Genomic DNA, 19,950 nt, shown 5'->3' on the forward strand with positions numbered 1-19,950 from the left:
AGCACCACTGGCTACTCTTCCAGAGGACTGGTGTTGGATTTCCAGCACATATAGCAGCACACAACAGCACAGGGGAGCAAACACCCTCTTCTGGCCTCTGCAGGCACTGTACGTGCATGTGGTACACGGACACGCGTGGAGGCAAAAGCGTCATATATATAATACAAAAATAAGGGTAAAAAGCTTTTGTTGTTGTTTGTTTTTCAAGACAGAGTTTCTCTGTGTAGCCCTGGATGTCCTGGAACTTGCTTTGTAGACCAGGCTGGCCTCGAACTTAGATCTCTGCCTGCCTCTGCCTCCCAAGTGCTGGGATTTAAACCATTCGATCAAAATAAATCTTAAAACAACAACAAACAGGATTCATCTATTTGCTGCTTCCAAGAGGCACGCCTCTCCATCAAATAAAGACGCCCTTAAGGGTGAAAGGATGGCAAAGGCGCTCCAAGCAAAGGAATCAGAAAACACGTGTTGCTGGAATAGCTAAAAAACATACACTTTAAGCCAAAACTAGTCACTTCACACTGATTGAAGAAAGAAAAAAACCCACCAAGCAGATACTAAAGTTTTAAATACACTCACCCAACCCGGGGATACTCAAAACAACACTCCCCCCAGGTGTGGATCAATAGCGGAGACTAGGGAAGCTGGCATTTCCGGGCAACTGGTTTCAGCCAAGGCAGCAGAAGATGCCTTGTCGGGGGACAGTCTCATCTGAAGGAGGTACTACACGTGCGAAGTATGAAGCCAAGCCCAGGTTTCTCGCCACTCAAAAGTCAACTCAGAGTCGGCCAGGCTTAATATTTCTGTTTAAGACTAGAAATGAATGGCACTACAAAAGCAAGCACCCAGGGAACGCCTCAGGACGTCGCTCTGGGAGAAGAATTCCAAAATGTGAGCCTCAAAGCACAGGCAACAAAAAAGCCAAGAGGAACAAGAACATCAAACCAGTCTGGCAGTGGTGGTGCACGCCTTTAATCCCAGCACTTGGGAGGCAGAGGCAGGTGGATCTCGGTGAGTTTGAGGCCAGCCTGGTCTACAGAGGGAGTTCTAGGACACCCAGATCTACACAGAGAAACCCTGTCTCGAAAAACAAAAACAAAAAACAAAAACAAAAACGACAAGGCAAACCAGAGGCAGCACGGATCCAGGTGATCAGACTCCACAGACTCGGGAGAAAATCTTAGTGGATCTGCCTGTCTCCGCCCACCCGGGCTGGGGCTACAGCCATGTAATGGCATGCCAGGCTTTTATGTGAGGATTTGAACTCAGGCCCTAAAGTTTTCACAGGGAATGCTCTTATCCATGGAGCGTCTTTCTCTCTACGCCAGAACAGACGCCTTCTGAAAGATAACAAAGTATACAGCCAGGCATGATCTACACTCCAGGCCCACAAGACTTCATCTCAAAAAAAAGAAGAAAAAAAGAAAAAAAAAGAAAGAGGGCTGGAGAGATGGCTCAGAGGTTAAGAACACTGGCTGTTCTTTCAAAGGTCCTGAGTTCAAGTCCCAGCAACCATATGGTGGCTCACAACCATCTATAATGGTATCTGGTGCCCTCTTCTGGCCTGCAGGTATACGTGCAGGCAGGACACTGTACATATAACAAATAAAATCTTAAAAAAAAAAAAAGAAAGAAAGAAAGAAAGAGAAAAAAAGCCAGGTACATGCCTATAATTCCAGAAGTATTTGGGAGGCAGAAATAAGGGTTTTGCTTATGAATACAAGGCCAGCCTCAACCGCATAGTGAGTTCCAGACCAACCATCTGCAACGCCAGTTCCAGAGGATCTAGCACCCACTTTGGACCTCTTCAGGCAACAGGCACATACAAAAGACTCATACATATAAATTAAGTCAAGCTGGAGAGATGGCTCGGTGGTTAAGAGCAGTGGCTGCTCTTCAGAGGACCCTGGTTCAATTCCCAGCAAGCACATAGGCGCTTACCACTGTCTGTAACTCCAGCTCCAGGGGTCTGACACCATCACACAGACAAGCAGGCAAAACACTCAGTGCACATGAAATAAAAATAAATTCTATTTTTAAAAGCTTTTTTAAAATGGCTAACAAGAAGCCTGGTGGTGGTGGCACACACCTTTAATCCCAGCACTCAGGGAGGCAGAGGCAGGTGGACAGCTGTGAGTTCGAGGCCAGCCTGGTCTACAAAGTGAGTTCTAGGACAACCAGGGCTACACAGAGAAACCTTGTCTCAAAAACAAAAAACAAAGCAAAAGGCTAACAAGTACTAAGAAAGAAATATTGAGTATCATTAATCACCAGGGTAAAATCAAAATGACACCTCTCACCCCAGCAAGCCTGGCAGCTGTCAAATGACTAAAATAAACTAATGTAGGAATAACAGCTTGTGAGGATGCAGACAAACTGTGACTCTCCATGATCCGGCTGCCCCCACCCAAAGGAGCTGAAACCGTGTGTTAAAGCCATCTACCCTCATGTGTGCACTGCGGCTCTCGTCACAACCACCAAAATGCTAACTCAAAGCGTTTATCCACAAATGAATGGGTTAACATTGGTTTACATATAGAATGAAATATTACTTACCCATTAAAAAAAAAACAGAAGCCTTTCACAGCAATATGGATAGAATTATCAGATAATTTAGGCACAGAAAGACAAATACCATGTGTCCTTGTTTATATGTGAAAGCAACAGAGCTATATCACAGGAGCAGAGGGAAGTGCGTAGTTACCAGAGCCTGGGACTGTGTGGGAGGGAGGACTACGCAGGACAGCTAGTAGGTGCAGAGAGAACCTGGATAACTAGGATAGCGCTAATGGTTTATCATACACCAGGATAACCGTGTGGGAAAGAATTGTTTCAAAAATAATTAGCAGAGTGGGCTTTTTCCCCCTCCCTTTTTGTCTTCCTCAGGCCTTGAGGTGCAGGTCTGTAGTTCCAGCTGCTCTGGAGGTTGAGGCAAGGAGGTCTTAGGTTCCAGACCTGGGCTACACTGTGAATTCAAGGCCAGGCTCAATAACTTACTGAGCCCCTATTCCAAAAAGAAAGAAAAGAAAGGGCTAGAGACGTAGCTCAGCAGGGCAGCACTTGCCTAGTTGGTGCATCGGGAACCCTGAGATTGTGAACTGTAAAACCCTGTTGCTTTTCGGTTTGTTTTGGTTTGGTTTGGTTTTTTGAGACAGAGTTTCTCTGTGTAACAGCCCTGGCTGTTCTGGACTCACTTTGTAGACTAGGCTGGCTTTGAACTCACAGCAATCCACCCACCTCTGCCTCCCAGTTGCTGGTATTAAAGGCATGTGCCACAACTGCGCAGCAAAACTCTGTTTCTTATTTGGTATGGCTCAGCCCTAGCACTCACCTTTAATCCAAGAGCTTTCTATACACAGGATTTAAAAAGTTAACCCTAGGTCAAGAGCCAGAGCAAGAAACCAGCTGACAGGGATTAAAGAGTAGGAGGGACTTGGAGTTGAAGGATGTTTAAGACATTGTGGAGAAGAAAGGGCTTGCTTTGAGCTAGCAAGCTCTTTGGCTTTCAGTTTTTTTGGCTGTTCCTCCTGAGCTGTCAGCTGAGCTATGAGCTTTCTGGTTTCTCCTCTGGGATATGAGCTGGGTAGGAAGGTCACCTGGGAGCTTTCTCTGCCTCTCTGAGGCAACAGGTTTTCACCCCACCATGTGGCTCCTGAGTCTTTATTGGTAAAATCTAATGGTTGGGATTTTCATCCATTATAACAACAGGTGTGGGGGCGGGACCCAAGCTAACACAAAAGTAATGGAAATGTCCTGGAATTATTAGACACCAGTGGTGACTGAGCTCTATTGCAAACTTTTAAAACTGGTATGTTGTACATGGCGGCATACGGGGCTTAATGGTGTTTGAATTTTCTCTGAAAAGATCTTGATTAAACAAATGAACATATAAAGGGGGGAAGGTTATGAGAGATGGGATGGGGTACATAACCCTGTCATGTACCCCAGGGGAGCCCCTTTACCTTACCCCCGGGTCCTCTGGTTGAGCTTTCTCAGGAAGACCCTCGTGACCTCCAGGGCCTCCTGCTCCGGAAGCAGCAGGTTGCCAGATGTGTTACAGCTCAGGTCAATCCAGTCAGTCCTCAGGGCTTGGAAGTCGAGGTTCTGCGCACTGAAGGTCTGGCCCCAGTTCACCACCGGGTCAAACACGGGCACGTATTCGAATGTTTCACTCACATCTTCTTCCTCGTCTTCCTCCCCCTCATCCTCTTCCTCCATTTCTCCTTCCTGGCCTTCTGCGACCACTATTTCCTCCTCCTCCCCGTGCCAGCTCCTGCTGGGGGCCTGAGGCTCCAGCCTGTCACCCCTTCTCTGTTGGGCGATGTAGGACTCTACTTGATCCAACCACTGAGACTGCTCAGGAGTCTTTACAGGATGGTCAGCAGTGGGCCGTGCTTTCTGGGTGAGAGGCAGGTTCCTCGGGAACCCCTTGTCAGAAGGAGACCAACTTTGGCTGGGCACAGGGCTAGCTCTCCCTATCTTTTTCTCTGGCTGCTGGGCTGGGACATCATTTGGGAAGGGAGCGGAAGAGTTCAGTTTGGAAAGAGGTACCAACGGTCCACTCTGGGCTGGGACATCATTTGGGAAGGGAGCGGAAGAGTTCAGTTTGGAAAGAGGTACCAACTGGCTGCTCTGTGAATGAGCCAAGAGCTTCCGCAAGTGGTAGTCAGTGACACCCAGCCCTGGGGCGGAAGTCGTCTTTTGTTTTCTCCCCTGTGTGCTGGTCTTCTGGTCTAGGGAGGCAGGGATGCCCTCTGGTGCTTCTTCATATTGGGACTCTTCTAGAAGGCCGTCCTCCAAACCTGTTGATAGGAACCATTCCTCAGTTAGGAGTTTTCAACTCTTCCCGGAAAACACAAGATAGCAGACAGAGTTACACATGTGGCATGCCCAGGGAGTCAGGGGTGGGGGTGGGAGGTGGGGGGTTGGGGGCGGGGGCTGTCACTTGTTGTGTGACCCTGGACAAGTTCTTCTGCCTCAGTTACCTCCCCCGCAGGTCCCCTCCCCATTTTGTTAGGCGAATAGGCAGCATGGTGGTATACGCCTGTAATCCCAGCACTTGGAAGGTAGAGACAGGAGGATCATCACAAATTTGAGTCTAGCCTGCTCTATGTAGCAAGTTCCAGGCTATCCTGAATGTAGAGTGAGACCTCGTCTTAAAAACCAAAAGCACAGCCAGGCGTGGTGGCACACACCTTTAATCCCAGCACTCGGGAGGCAGAGGCAGGCGGATCTCTGAGTTCGAGGCCAGCCTGGTCTACGAAGGAGGAGGAGGAGGAAGAGGAGGAGGAGGAGGAGGAGGAGGAGAAAACTAAAAGAACATATGCAAACAAGAAAAAGCTTAAAAACAAAAAAGTACCATGCTAGTATCAGCAATATTTCAGACATCACAAGTGGCCTCAGCCATACCCCATCCCTCATGAAGGGAGGCCACCGCAACACAGGGCTTCTCTAGGGCACGTTTCCAAGTAGTGTGCCAGGGTTTCCTCAGAGCCACCCACATGTCCGACTGCCCCAGTGAGTGAGAAGCTTCACGCTCTACACGGCCCTGAAATGAAAGGTGCGGGCGCTGTTCTCTGTTCCCTGGATCGTGATGAGGGGACCGGCTCAGGGGGGCAGCTGCAAGCTAAGCGCCGCAGGTGTAAGACTGTATGACTGGAATGTCCCCCCAGAAAGGGACGACTACCACTGCCTGCAGCTAGGCCTGCACTCTCCTCTGTACCTGGCTGCTCCAGGCCCTGCTTCTCTGGCTTGTCCATCTTGATATACTCCTGGAAGCTGGACCTGTAGGAGAAAGGGACATGTGGACGCCACCAGGTTCCTCACAGGTACTCCCTGGGCAGAGTGGAGAAAGGAGTTGAGACAGTATGTTCTGGGAGGGTGTATTCACACAGCGCGTGTGAGGAGGGCCCAGGACTCCTTGGTGTAGAGCGTCGGCCCCTCCAGCCTAGGCTCCTATAGAGCTCCCTGCAAGTCCCTCCACGTGTCCCATTTAGTGACACACACCTGTCCTGATCATAGGCACTTTCTTGGTAGAAGCATTTATTATGGGTCTCCATGTGGCTCAGGCGAGTATAGTCATTGGGATAAACAAAGGACAGGTGAACCTGAAAGAAGAAAAAATAAAGGCAGACATCAGAGGGCAAGTCCTGGGGAAGAACCAGCCTGCCTGGGCTGAGCCCTGCCCCCTGCCCCCCACCCCTCACCCCCACCCCCGGAGGTGGGAGGGCTGCTATGGTACAGTCTGGGCTCCAGCCTCTTCATGCCTGCTCTCCTAGGCTCCCTAGAACAAGCCCCTCACCGCGAAGCTCCTTGAGCCATCTGTCGCCCTTGTCATCAAAACCATCCCTTCTTCTCTCTGCCACCTGACCCTCTCCTTCCATCTCTGAGCCTTTACCCACTAACTCTCACAGCACTGAGCCCGTTCTATGCCCCATTTCCTCTGCCTCCTAAACACAGGCTGAGCTCACCACCAACCAACCAAAATATCCTCAATTACAGCTCACTCACTCTCTGGCCTGGCCATGACTCTTGGCCACTTCCTTCTTACAGCCAGGCTTCTATCTTCACTCTAAAGCTGGGTATATCACATCCTTTCCGCTCCTCACTCTACACACAGATGAAGCTACCACCCACATCCATTACATTCTCCCCAAGTGTCTGGTCTGTGAGTTTGAAATACCACTGGCCACCCAGTTGCTGGAACTGAGCAAGGCGGGGCAGGGTTTGTGCAGCCCTTGGCACAGTCACCAGGCTGCAGAATGGGGGAAGAGGCAGGTTCCAAGGCAGAGCATGCATCTGCAGGTTCTACAGAACAGGCCGCTCCAGTGGGCCCATCCAGGAACGCAGCCCAGAGACCTGAGAGGCCACCCTGTCTGCTGAGCTTAGGGCACAGGAAGTGCAATCGGCCTTCCCCTGTCTCTGTCACCCCCAGGCACAGGCCAGCAGGCCCTTCTCCAAATCCTTCTTGGTCTAGGGACATGACTTACAAAGCGGAGGCCCTGGTAGCGCTGTAGCGGGAGCCCGTCCACCAGGTAGCTGGGTTTGTAGGGACAATCAGGCAGGACGTGACGCAGATGGGACTTGGGGATCAGAGGCACTGAGAACAGGAAGGAAAGAGGATCGGAGTGTGTGTAAAAAAGTGAGGGCACAAACACCTTAGGGCCACAAAGCCTCATGGCTGAGGGAGAGCCTGATGGCTTCCACCCAAGCAGCTTCCATTTGTAGTCACAGGTGACAACTATGCCCCAACCCATGTCTATCAGCCGAGTCTGCCACTCTTCAGGGGTGAGGAATCCACACACAGGGTCACAGGACAACTGGATCTCTGTCTAGCAGCACTTCAAGAGGCCTCAAGGCTCCACCTTAATATACTCTGTTGAAGGACATTTGATCCCATTGTGATCCTTGAGATTATGAACTGTAAAACCTTGTTTCTTGTTTGGCGTGGTTGAGCCCTAGCACACACCTTTAATCCAAGAGCTATTTGTACACAGCATTTAATACAGTACCCCTAGGTCAAGAGGTAGGGCAAGCGGACAAGGATTAAAGAGCAGAAGGGACTTTGAGTTGAGGGGCATGTAAAGCAGCGTGTAGAAGTAGAATTAGCTCTTTGGCTTTTAGCTCTTTAGCTCTTTAGTTCCTTGGCCTTTGGCTTTTGGGGGCTTTTGAGCTAGCAAGCCTTTGGCCTTGGGTTCTTTGGCTTTTTCTTCCTGGACTGTCAGCAGAGCTAGTGAGCCTTTTGGGCCTTTTCCATCAGGATATGAGCTCAGTAGAAAGGTCAGCTGGGTGCTTTCTCTGCCTCTCTGAGCTACTAGGTTTTCACTCCAATATGCGGCTCCTGAGGATTTTCAACTAAAATATCATCCCATTGAGTGGATTTCCTTCCTTGGTTCAAGAACTTCTCTGCTGTCCAGTTTTCACTGGTTCTGGGCTTTGTTTTTCTGAGACAAGGTCTGCTCTGCTATGGTCACAAACTCAGGATCTTCCTGCCTCCTCCTCCTGACTGCTGCGCTTGTAACAGGTGACATATCTGGCTGCCACCTTCTTTTGTTTTAAAGGGAATGCATGAGGTGCACTATCAGCTTTTAAAATGTAGGTATGAGCTGGGCGTGGTGGCGCATGCCTGTAGCCCCAGCACTCAGGAGGCAGAGGCAGGCAGATTGCTGTGAGCTCAAGGCCAGCCTGGTCTACAAAGTGAGTCCAGGACAGCCAAGGCAACACAGAGAAACCCTGTCTCGAAAAACTAAAACAAACAAAAACAAACAAACAAACAAAATTAAAATGTAAGCATGACCAGCTGGAGGTGCAGCTGGTGGTATAGAGCACATGTTCAGATCATGGTCCCAGGTTCAAGCCTCGGCGTCAAAGCCAGAAACTAACACAATCGTTCATGAACACTAAGAATTGGGAGACTCTGACATTTGTGGCCGGGGAGGACTGCATCAAGGCCTCTTCTGATTCTATTTCTGGTCTTGAGTGGTGGTTAGACAAATGCCCACTCTACAGTGGTTTGTAGAATCCTAGAATTGGACATAATTCCTCTTTTGCTTTTGGTATGTATGGTCTGTTTTACACGTCCAAAGGGGAGAGGATTTTGTGACTTCAGGGCCACTAAAGAATAGACAGGTCTCCTGAGTCTTGTCCATCAACACAGAGAGCTTGGCGGGTGCAGACCCTCAATGTGCTGATCAGTCCATGGCCAAGGACTTACCTTGATAGAGGGTGTCGCGAGGGTCAGGCCGCAGCATGTCCGCTGGGGGCTGCTCATCCCTGGGGGGAGTGTTAAAGGAGCCCACGTGGCTGGCTGCTGTCTGTGGGATGTGGCCCACCTCATCCATCCTTAGGATAGTCTCATCTGTGCCCAGGGAGCAGAGAACAGAAAGAAGCTGTAGGTCTGACAGAATCCAGCACGCTTTGCCGGGTCACAGGTGGAGGGGCTCGAGCATAGCTTCTGTATTCCTGCAGGTAAAGTCTAAGCCATGCCTGGAGCCCCGCCCTCAGAGAAGTTGTGGCTCCCTTTGAGCCCACTCCAGCCCACAACCAGCCTATATCCCACTTTGGTACAGACTAGAAAAAGATACCTCTTCCTTAAAATGCTTTACTAAAGGTGATCTGACAGAAACCCATACTCATCCATATTATTTAATTTCACATAGCCTACCCCTATTTGGTCCTTCCTGGGTATTCCTGGCAGTGCTGGGGTGTGAACCTAAGGGTCTCTAGTTAGAGGGTAAGATGTTACCACCCATGCAATCCAGCTCCACCCTCTAGGGTGGACAGTATCTCCTATAACCACCTGTGAACAGGGTGAGCCAGCCCCAGCCTCCAGGCATCCACAGCACTACAGTGGTCCTTCTGTGTCTGCACTTGTCACTAACTACAGCATTCTTTATCAGAGGCCAGGCTGGGGATCAGACTCTGGTATTTTCGGTCCTCAAGCCTGCTCACCCCGCCTCTCTTTTTCTCCAGATCACAGCTTTAGCTGGTGGTCAAACCCCTCACAGAGTGGTATGACTGGGTAGGGGTGGTGAAAAAAGATGCATCAATAACAAAAAGTTTTGGGTTGTACCACACCGTCAGCCTTGGCACTGACCGAGCAATGCCAGTCAACAACCCCTGAAACCTCGGCTCAGGCTCAAAACCGCTATATGCCAGGATACGGTGTTTTTACTGTGCACGTGAAGTTCAATGCTCTTACAGAAACACACACACACACACACACACACACACACACACACACACCAAAAAAAACAACCAAACAACAACAACAACAAAAAGCTGTTATGCGAATTTTGGCTTAGAATTAGAACTGAATTTCCTAAATGACCTTTAACATAACCTCTATTTGTACCACTTATTCTCGGCAATGATGACTATAAGATTAAGACACTGATCAAGGGGCTGAGGCTATGGCTCAGCGAGGAAGAGTGTCTGCTTCGCAAACATGAGTTTGAATCTCCCTCATAAAAGCTGGACGTGGCCTGTAGCCCAGTGCTGTGGAGCCAAAGCAGGTAGAGCCCGACGCTCACTTGTCAGGCAGCCCGCTCCAAACCAGCTTCAGTTCAGTGAGAGGCCATGTCTTACTGGGTAACATAGAGAGCCATAAAGGAGGGCTCCAGACATGCTCTCTGGCCTCTGCACACATGTGCCCCCGGCACATGCACGCACATACAATACTGATTACCTGAAATACCGGAAGATGCTCTCCATTCACCAGCATCAAATATTCAGCCAGAGTTTAATTTTTTATTTTTTATAAAAAGCTTTTTGCTTCGGTTTTGAGACAGCGTCTCACAGTGATGTGGCCCTGGCTGTCCTTTAGCTCACTATATCAACCAGGCTGGCCTTGAACTCACAGGGAACTGCCTGTCTCTGCCTCTTAAGTGCTGAGAGTAAAGGCATGTTTCACCATACTTAGCCTAAAATTTATTTACTTATTTATTTTGTTTATGTGTTTGTAGTCTATGTGAGTATATGCCACATGTGTTGGTGCCTGTGAAGGTCAGAAGAGGGCATCAGAGCTCTTGGAGTTAAGTGACAGGTTAACTATGAGCTACTTCATAGTGCCTGGAAGAGCAATTAAGTACTCTTTTTCTAAAAAAAGTTTATATTTAAAATTTTTTATTTTATATGTGTGAAGGTTTTGCTCAAATCTCTGCATGTGTACCATGCGCTTGCCTGACGCCTACAGAGATCGGAAGGAGATACCAGGTACCTTGGAATTGGAATTAAAGATGATTGTAAGCCACCATGTAGGCGCTGGTAACTGACCCTGGATCCTCTGTAAGAGCAACAAGTGTTCTTACCACTGAGCCATCATTTCTCCAGCACCAAGATTTAATGATGTAAAAACGAAGTCCGTATATTTCATTAATATGCAAATCTGCTTTAATATGTAATAAATTGTATATAAAAAGCATAATTTTAAAATGAATTTCCTTATGATTTGCTATCAGTAAATGTTTGGTGTACACACCTACTTTACGGGCCCATATTCATAAAATCATGTGCAAATAGGTCAGGCTAAAAGGAATTACTGTTGGCAGAGATTTAAGAAGTTTTCCTCCAGCCAGGCATGGTGGCACACCTCTTTAATCCCAGCACTCAAGAAGCAGAGGCAGGTGGATCACTGTGAGTTCCAGGCAAGCCTGGTCTACATAGTGAGTCCAGGACAGCCAAGGCTACACAGAGAAACCCTTTCTCAAAAAAAGAAAAAAGAAAGAAAGGAAGAAAGGAAGGAAGAAAGAAAGAAAGAAAGAAAGAAAGAAAGAAAGAAAGAAAGAAAGAAAGAAAAAGAAATTTTGCTCCAGGGCTGGAGAGAGATGGCTCAGCAGTTAAGAGCAATGTCTGCTTTTCCAAAGGTCCTGAGCAACCACATGGTGGCTCACAACCATCTATAATGTGATCTGATGCCCTCTTCTGGCTGCAGGTGTACATGTACACAGAGCACTCAGATACATTTAATTAATTAATTAACAGGAAATTCTTCTCCATGGAGATCCCTGGGGAGGGGGTGTTAGCTGCTTACTCTCCCCCTGCCCCCAAACAAAGAAACAAACTGCCATGCCTGTGCCTAGCACATTGGTTTTTTGTGTGTTTGCTTTTGTTTTTCCAAACAGGATTTTTCTGTGTAACCCCTGCTGTCCTGTAACTCTCTGTAGATCAAGCTGACCTCTGCCTAGAGTGCTGGGATTAACAGTGTGCGCCACCACAGTGTTGCTATCTAGCACAGACGTGAGACCTCTGACCGGAGAGAACAAAGTCTCCCTAACTGTCTGGTCCCTCCGGCTCTTCTCCTTCTCTGGACCTCCTTTATCCCCAGCCCTCTGACTTCACCTGCATCCAGGCAGCCAGAGCCTACTCACTTGTAAAGAGGGATAAGAAGGGAGAGTCGATGATGGTGAACTTGGTCCCAGGATCATTCCGTCTCCACTAGAATTAGAGGAAGGGCACAGAGGTTAGAGGTCCCTGGATTTGGGGCAGTGTTCAAGAGATACGGGAATGCCGGGGGGGGGGGGGAGGGGGTGAACAGCCGGGGTTGGGTAAGCGTGCGGGGCGGGAAGGCACTCACCGCCACCTCCACGTGGTCGGTACCCTCGTCGTTCTGCTTGTGTAGCACCTCAAAGTAGTACCTGCGTGAGGCTGACAAGCTGGCGGAAGGAGACAGGAAACAGGCTTCTCCTCAGCTTCCCTGCGTCAACCTTTCCCACCATAAACCCCCCAAGTGCCCCTTTCTCCTCCCAGGAACTTGCCATTTAACTATCTACTCCTACCTACTCCTGATGGCTAACCTTGGTTTTCTTTCCACAAGGGCCAAATATAAGTAGTTCTCAAGTTGGCTGGGGACCCCGTGAAACAGCACTCACGGTTTAAGCCTTTGTGAGCAGTTGCTGCGCGCCAGAACCATCCTCAGTGCTTTTACTGACACTCCTTGGCTGTGAGCCAGGCTGTGAGGCACAGTCACTGCCAAAGTCACCCACGTAGTGAGCAATGGAGTTGTAATTTGGACCACGAAGCCTTGCTTTGGGGTCCACGCCAACCATTGAGAGGACTCAAGGTGCTCTGGCAAGCAGCGAGGGCTCTTTGCAAACTAGGTCGGCTCAAGGAAACTTCTAGCTGGCACATGGTGTCACCTGTGACTGTGCAGGCCACCAGGTGGCAGGCTGAAGCTGGACTAAGTTCACAGGCCAGCTCTTAATGTCATTCTAGCTTCTGGAAAAGGCTGGAATTCCTAGGATCACGACAAGGTCATGATTCTGGTTCCCTGTAGGGATGCCCTTTCTCTCTCTGTCTCTGTCTCTGTCTGTCTGTCTGTCTGTCTGTCTGTCTGTCTGTCTGTCTCCCTTCTTTCTTTCTTTTTCTTTTTGTTTTTTGAGACAGGGCTTCTCTTTGAAGCCTTGGCTATCCTGGACTTGCTTTGTAGACCAGGCTAGCCTCGAACTCACATCAATCTGCCTGCCTCTGCCTCCCAAGTGCTGGGATTAAAGGCATGCGCCACCATGCCCAGCTGGGAAGCCCTCCCTTAAGCCCCAGAGCAACCATCAGGTAGTCTTTATGTGTTGAGCATTTCTAGGTCTGGAGAAAATGGGAAGAAAAAAGACCTCTTTTCTAGCCTTGAGTGCCACTCAATATCTGTGTGGCCTGTGTGGCCTTCCACCAGTCACAGAGCTTCTGTAGGCCTCAGTCACCTCATCGAACATGAGGAACGGGGCTGGAGAGACAGCTTACAAGTTCAGAGTGAGTGCTGCTCTTGCACAGGACCAGGGTTCAGTTCCCAGCATCCACATGTTAGCCTATAACTGTAAGACCAGTTCCAGAGGACCCAACAATCCTTCTGTCCTCTGAGGGTACCAAGCTCTCACACATGGCACACCTAGCCACGTGTAAGCAAAACACACTCATTTAAAAAAGAAAAATACTCTAAAAAGGCTTTTCTTTCTTTCTTTCTTTCTTTCTTTTTTTTTTTTTTTTTTTTTTTTTTTTTTTGGTTTTTTAAGATAGGGTTTCTCTGTGTAGCCTTGGCAATCCTGGACTTACTTTGTAGATCAGAACTCACAAAGGCTTCTGCCTCCCAAGTGCTAGGATTACAGGCATGCATTACCCTGCCTAACTTTTTTCTTTTTTTTTTGGTTAAAAAGGCATTTATGAAATGGGGAAGGGCATGGCAGATGGCTTCTGGCTAGGCAGACCATGTGGACACTGAGGCACAGTAACCCTGAGCAGCAGGCTAGTGGAGAGGGTGAGGAGGGGCCTTCCCGGTTCTGACACTGAAGGGGCTCACTGGAGTGTGGGCGGTACCCCTCCCTACTCACCTCACTGGCTTGGAAATTTGACTCTGAAATTTCCCAAATTCTCCAGGAGCTGTCCATTCCTTTCCTGTCTAGAAGTGTAGGGAGAGAGGAGAGGAGGAAAGAGAGCACAGGAGAGAAGATTGGGGGGGGGGGGAGTGAGATGAGAGGGGTAGGAGAGAAGAGAGTTAAGGAGGAAGGCTGGCCAACACACATCTGCCCCCACCGATGGATGGACCGGGATCCTCCCACGGGCAGCCGACCCAGCATGAATCCTTAGCAAGGCTAAGGGACAATGGTAACCTGAAAGATGTGTGTGGCTGGGTCCCCACTCTGCCCACATCTTGCACGTCCTTTGCAGTGCAGGGCAGAGCTGAAGGGCACTGTGTGTGGCTCCTGTCCCTTCTTCAAGCCAACGGTGTTAATGGTCAAGGAGGCTCCCAATTGTCTCATATACCACATCAGCAACTGTCTTCAGGGGCCAATGAGAGATCAAGGGCCGAGCCGAACCTACCTTGCCCACACTGGCCAGAAGCTGAAGGCCTGAGACCTGGTCATCGCGACTCAACCAGAACTCGGCATTGTCATCAGCAGCGATGGCAAACTGGATTTTCCCTGGGCAACAGCAGAGCGTATAGGGAAGTCAAGGAGGGCATTGGCACGAGGGCATTGATTCCTTTCACTCATATGCTTTGGCCCCCAACTTTGCATGGGAGGGAAGACTCTACTCTGGGGGAGCAATGTGAAGATGGAGAAGACTTATGGAGACCAGCCAGTTCTAGCTGTGGGGGGGGGGGGGTGCGGGGCAGCTGTCTGAGTATGCTAGATGAGAGCTCGCCATGCCTCAGTTTCCCCTCTCTGGATGACGGACTAACAAGGACTCAGTGCAGACACATTTCCTGGCTCAGGCTTATGTTTCTAGTATTCCCCTCCCCCCAAAGAACTCAAAAATCAGGAGGAAGAATGAGGCTTTGGGGCTCCCTCACCGTCGGTAAAAGGGTGCAGGTAGCCAAATATGCGGAGACCATAGTTGGTCCACTTGGGGGACACAGCCAGCTTCCTCAGGGTTGTGCGGATCTACATCGAGAAAGATGATCTATTACTCAGAATGAGGAAGAAGAATTTAAGGAATTTGAGTTTAGTCTATTCAAGGATGGTGGGGAGACCAGGAGGGAACCAGAGAGACTAGGGGTGTGGCATGGTATGCAGAATACAAGATAATTGTCAGGCCCCACTCATCCTCGGTCCAGGTGACCCTGTGCAAGGCACAACTTGCACATTTGTGCATGTTGGCCCTGGATAAACATGGAGAGCCTAAACTGGAATGCTGCAGAGTGGGCAGGCTGCAAGAGCCTTAGCAAAGGAGAAGACAAGATAGATACTCTAAACAGAGGGAGAGAGAGAGAGAGCCCAAGAGACTAAGGGGCTAATACAGACTATAACAGACTGAGAAGGAGGTGGGTGGGGCAGATGAGATGAAGGGAGACGGACATCCCCACAGGCACTCACGTGGGGGTAGAGGGGGAAGTGCAGGTTCCTCCTGAGCTGCTGGATGGAGCTGCCACACCAGTCTTCGAACACATGCAGGTTGGCATGGCCCCGGAACTGTGTAGAGCAGAGCAAGGACAATGAGTGAGTTGGACGGAGTAGCCTGCGCTCAGCCCTGTGAGTGTGGGGGCAGGAGCAGAGTGAGCAGATGGGCACAGTGCTTCTTGCATACTCTATGGAAGATCTGGCTCCTAACCTGTGATGCTCCTCGGCTTTAGGGGGTGAGGACCTAAGGGCAGTGCCCCTGAAGGGGATACTGTGGTCCCAGCTACTTTCTTTCTTGACTTTCCAGTCCTTTGCCACCACGATGTACTAAGCTGCCACAAGGCCAAAGCAAGCCCAGGACTAAGCCTCTGAAAGCCTGAGCCACAACAGTCCTCTCTTCTTTCTGAGCTGGTTATCTCAGACATGTTTGTCACAAGGATGCAAAGCTAACACCAGCCCTGTGGCCTGACTCTAAGGGTAGGGTGGTATATACTCACATGCCTACAGATACACACCTCGTTCCTTCCAGGCGGGAAGGGAGCTGCCTTGCATCCCCTGAGGCAAAGGGTATAACAGGCAAGGCAAGGTGGCAGAAGCGACAGAGGGAGCTGGGAGCAGCTTGACTAGGTTTCAGCCTAGGTCCTGCCCACTGTGCCTCCCATGTCTCTCTGCAGCTGTCTGCCTGTCATGAAACCTTATCTACCCAGTAGTCTTCACACTCTGGTTGGGGGAAGCAGCTGAGCAAGACTGTGGTGCTAGCTGGGGTTCCTCTGGGTTGTGCAGAAGTACCAGGGTCTCCTGTAGCTCACAGGCTCCTGGCAGCATGGCATTGGAGGGGGACAGGCCTGATCCTCTAACTGAAGACAGGAAGGACAAAGGCAACACCCATGTACCAGGTGGCTGGAGGGGCCATGGTTAGGGAGCCAGGAGAAGCAGGGATAGGGTCCCAGGCGACTCATAGTTTCAGATTACTCCAGTCCAGTTCCTTCAGCAGCCCCTCACCACAGCCTAGCACCCTCCCGGTGGTGTCTTACCCACACTATGAAACAGGTCCTGTCCTGCCCCATCCCAACCCCAACTGTAGCTAGTCAGATCCAAAATCTAGTCACTCCTGACTGAAAAAAAAAAAAGTGGGCAGAGGCCGGGGGTGGTGGCACACGCCTTTAATCCCAGCGCTCGGGAGGCAGAGGCAGTGGAGCTCTGAGTTCGGGGCCAGCCTGGTCTACAAAGCAAGTCCAGGACAGCCAAGGCTATACAGAGAAACCTTGTCTCGAAAAACCGAAAAAGAAAAACTTAAAAAAAAAAAAAAAAGTGGGCAGAAGTGGAGCAGGTCCCCAGACTGAAGGACTCCTTTTGAAATCCTCTGTGCAGAGCGATCCGGGATGGGGTGCCGGGAGGATGGCTCACTTGGTAGAGCGTTTGCCACACAAGCACAAGGGCCTGAGTTCCATCCCCAGAGGACACACGAAAAAGGTGGCATGAACTTGGAATCCTAATATGGGGGTGGGATGAGACAGGAGGTAAGCCCCAGGCCAAGAGATGGATGGCCCCGGAAGAATAATACCAGGCGTTATCTTCTGACTTCCACAGATACCAGCTTACGTGTGTGTATGTGTATATATGTATGTGTGTATATGTGTGTGTATGTGTGTGTATATGTGTGTGTATGTGTGTGTATATGTGTGTGTTTGTGTGTGTATGTGTGTGTGTGTGTGTGTGTGTACCCCAACACACAATTCTTTTTTGAAAGTAGGATGTGGGGTGAGGGAGGTGTTCTACAGGAGATGAGGGCCTAAGTTAGGCTGCAGTGATGGGCAAGGCTTCATGGACACTGTCCCACTGCTGGACTCTGAGGACAGAGGCTACCTTGTCACTTTCCGACCCTTAAGCACACTAGCTGGGTCAATACTTGGAATGTGGGACCTTGGGAAGTAGCCATCACTCACTGGAATGCAAGGAGGGGGCTGGGGTGGGTGAGAAAGTATGTGGGCTGGTAGGTGGGAGGCGGGCTGAGGCCACAAGGGAGGAAAGAATGGGGGCTTTATGCTGCTTCTGGGGGAATTCCTCAAGTCCAGCTTAAAGGACTCGGTTGTCTTCTCCAAGTGGTCTGCTTTTCCCCCCTCCCCAGGAGACTCTAGGTCAGAGAGTCCTGCTCCCCACCCCCGACCCCGCCCCCAGGAAGAGCAGGGGGAGCTCAGCCTCCAGAGTGGTCAGCTGTATGAAGCCTAGAGCTAGGGTGCCAGATGCACATGAGAATGGGTTTGCCATGAAAGTAGCTTTGGCCTGAGGGCAAGTAGACACCAGTCTCTCGCAGCTCCTCGTCCCCAGGCGATCAAGGTTGGCTGTGGGAGCCTGAGGTGCTGTGGGAAGCCAGCAGAGCTCCCAAGAGTAAATGAGAGAATTAGCCTTTTCTTTGAGGTAGACCTCACTTAGCATTTGGCTGTGCCACAGACCTTTGACCCCAACCTCTGACTGTGGAGGTATCTTGGGGACTCTTGGACACAGACCTAGACTGACAACTAACTCCACCAGAACTGTGTCATTTCATTTTAGGGACTTTAAAGTAGCAAGAGTGCGGCACTGTGGCATATCAGCCTCAGTGGCCTCTCCTTTACCTAGCCGGGCAGGGGAGGGCTTTCCCATCGCTTTAGCTGTGATGGTTTGGAGCTTGCAGTCAGCCATCATGGGAAAGGTATCTGTTGGACTGCCTCATTTAGAAGGGAGGATATTGGGGGGCTCAGGAAGTGACCCCCTGAAAACACAGCAATTACCTTGTGGGGATGGGAGGGGCAGAGGGAGTATGCAAGGAGGGTAAGGCCTGCTCCACCCCCTTCCCTTCCTTCGCTCCACCTATGCTGGGCCTTAGTGAGCTTGTCAGGCCAGCAGCAGGATGGGGGATGGGGGTGGGCGGGAGGTGCCGCCCTGGGCTCAGTGTCCAGGATTCTTCTGAAGAAGCAAGGCACTCTACAGCCGAAAACTTCAGGCGTCTACAGAATAAAATTTCACTGTGATCTTTAGGACTGACCTGCCTGCCATACCTACCCACATCCAACCCCAGTCTTGGCCCCAAACCATCCAGCTCTGGACATCCCAAGCTTTTTTTTTTTTTTTTTTTTAAAACAAATACTGGAGCCGGGGTGTGGTGGCGCACACCTTTAATCCCAGCACTTGGGAGGCAGAGGTAGGTGGATCTTTGTGAGTTCGAGGCCAGCCTGGTCTGCAAGTGAGTCCAGGACAGCCTAGGCTACACAGAAAAACCAAAAAAAAAAAAAAAAAAAAGCAAATTAACAAATACTGTTTCCTGATCCTTTGCTTTCTTCCCCACAAGGCAGCCTCCTATTTACTCCTTGAAAGTTTTCTCAAATACTTCTAAGGTCCTCTGTATCCTCTTCCCATGTGTCCCAGCACATCTGAATTATCTAAATGAACAAATGCTTGCAGAAGCTGAATCCGGAGCAACACATTTCATCATTGAGCACTTTGTACCAGTTAACATATTCGTTGTGCAGTTAGATAAAAGAGAGGGGAGTGCAGCTCACTGGTATATATAACACTTAGCCTGGCGAGGACACGGGGAGACAGACAGACAGACAGCTCAAAAGACCAAGACATGAGATGCATAAACTGGTGTCACCTAAACTTGGAGCAGAGGGACAGGAAAGATTGGGTGTCTCAGCTGTGAGCACTGACTTGGTGCAGCTTGCTGCTGCTGTCACAAGCCAGCACACCTACTGGGTGGGTTAGCTTGGGGCCAGTGAGGCCTTACCTGACCTCAGTGTGCAGCCAGCAGGCTACTGGTTCCCACCTACTGGATTCCCAGGCAGAGTTCTGAACAGCTTGGTCTACTCCTTCCCCACATTTTTTTTTTTTAAAGATTTATTTATTATGTATCCAGTGCTCTGCCTGCATATAACACCTGCAGGCCAGAAGAGGGAACCAGATCTCATTATAGATGGTTGTGAGCCACCGTGTGTTTGCTAGGAATTGAACTCAGGACCTTTGGGAAGAATAGTCAGTGCTCTTAACCTCTGAGCCATCTCTCCAGCCAGCCCTCCTGCCCCTGTTTGTTTTTTAGACAGTGCTGAGAATTAAATTCTGGGTCTCATGCCAGTGAGCCACATTACCAATAAGTCATACTCCTAACCTGTGGTCTGCTCTTGATTTGAGGGTGCTCCCCTGTGGAATGAAGGGGCTCCAGATACAAAAAAAAAAAAAAAAAAAAGATAAGAGCCATTCTGGAGCTTAGTGAAGGCTGGAGGCCCATTCTGTGGACCTCCCCATTCTTATAGAAGGCTCATAAGGAATGGGTGTGCTATAGGTGCCTCACCATGTGACCCAAGTGTGGAGAAGGTGAGACAAGCTGCAGTGGTGGTGCTCTGGGCTCTAAAAACAGGAAAGTCTAATCCACAGCAGATCTTACACAACACTCACAGCAGCATTAGCCAACATGGCCCCAGATCAGCGACAATCTGTCTACCATCAGAGGAAGGGATAAATAGAATGTGAAATATAGTTCTCCCCATCTCTACACCATCCTCCCAGGAACTTTTGCCTCCTGAGAGCCAAGCAGAAGGAGAAGTAAACGTACAGGCAGTAGCCAAGGAAAGACTAGCAGAGGGGAGCCGGG

At 49.8% G+C, this 19,950-nt stretch overlaps 1 protein-coding gene across 1 annotated transcript in view; it reads right to left on the bottom strand.

Annotated features, from left to right (window-relative positions):
• The window catches only part of B4galnt3 (beta-1,4-N-acetyl-galactosaminyltransferase 3), a 98,165-nt gene that overhangs the window by 8,277 nt on the left and 69,938 nt on the right, over window positions 1-19,950 (bottom strand). Inside the window, exons 4-15 of the mRNA XM_051155265.1 lie at window positions 15,300-15,395; window positions 14,777-14,867; window positions 14,305-14,405; window positions 13,815-13,882; window positions 12,074-12,152; window positions 11,868-11,934; window positions 8,714-8,857; window positions 6,990-7,099; window positions 6,007-6,107; window positions 5,723-5,784; window positions 4,625-4,802; window positions 3,968-4,561 (exon numbers count right to left, since the gene is read on the bottom strand). Coding sequence (XP_051011222.1) covers window positions 3,968-4,561; window positions 4,625-4,802; window positions 5,723-5,784; window positions 6,007-6,107; window positions 6,990-7,099; window positions 8,714-8,857; window positions 11,868-11,934; window positions 12,074-12,152; window positions 13,815-13,882; window positions 14,305-14,405; window positions 14,777-14,867; window positions 15,300-15,395 — 1,691 coding nt within the window. The remainder of the gene's footprint in view (window positions 1-3,967; window positions 4,562-4,624; window positions 4,803-5,722; window positions 5,785-6,006; window positions 6,108-6,989; window positions 7,100-8,713; window positions 8,858-11,867; window positions 11,935-12,073; window positions 12,153-13,814; window positions 13,883-14,304; window positions 14,406-14,776; window positions 14,868-15,299; window positions 15,396-19,950) is intronic.

This window comes from Acomys russatus, chromosome 13 (genome assembly GCF_903995435.1).
Source record: "Acomys russatus chromosome 13, mAcoRus1.1, whole genome shotgun sequence".
Lineage (NCBI taxonomy): Eukaryota > Metazoa > Chordata > Mammalia > Rodentia > Muridae > Acomys > Acomys russatus.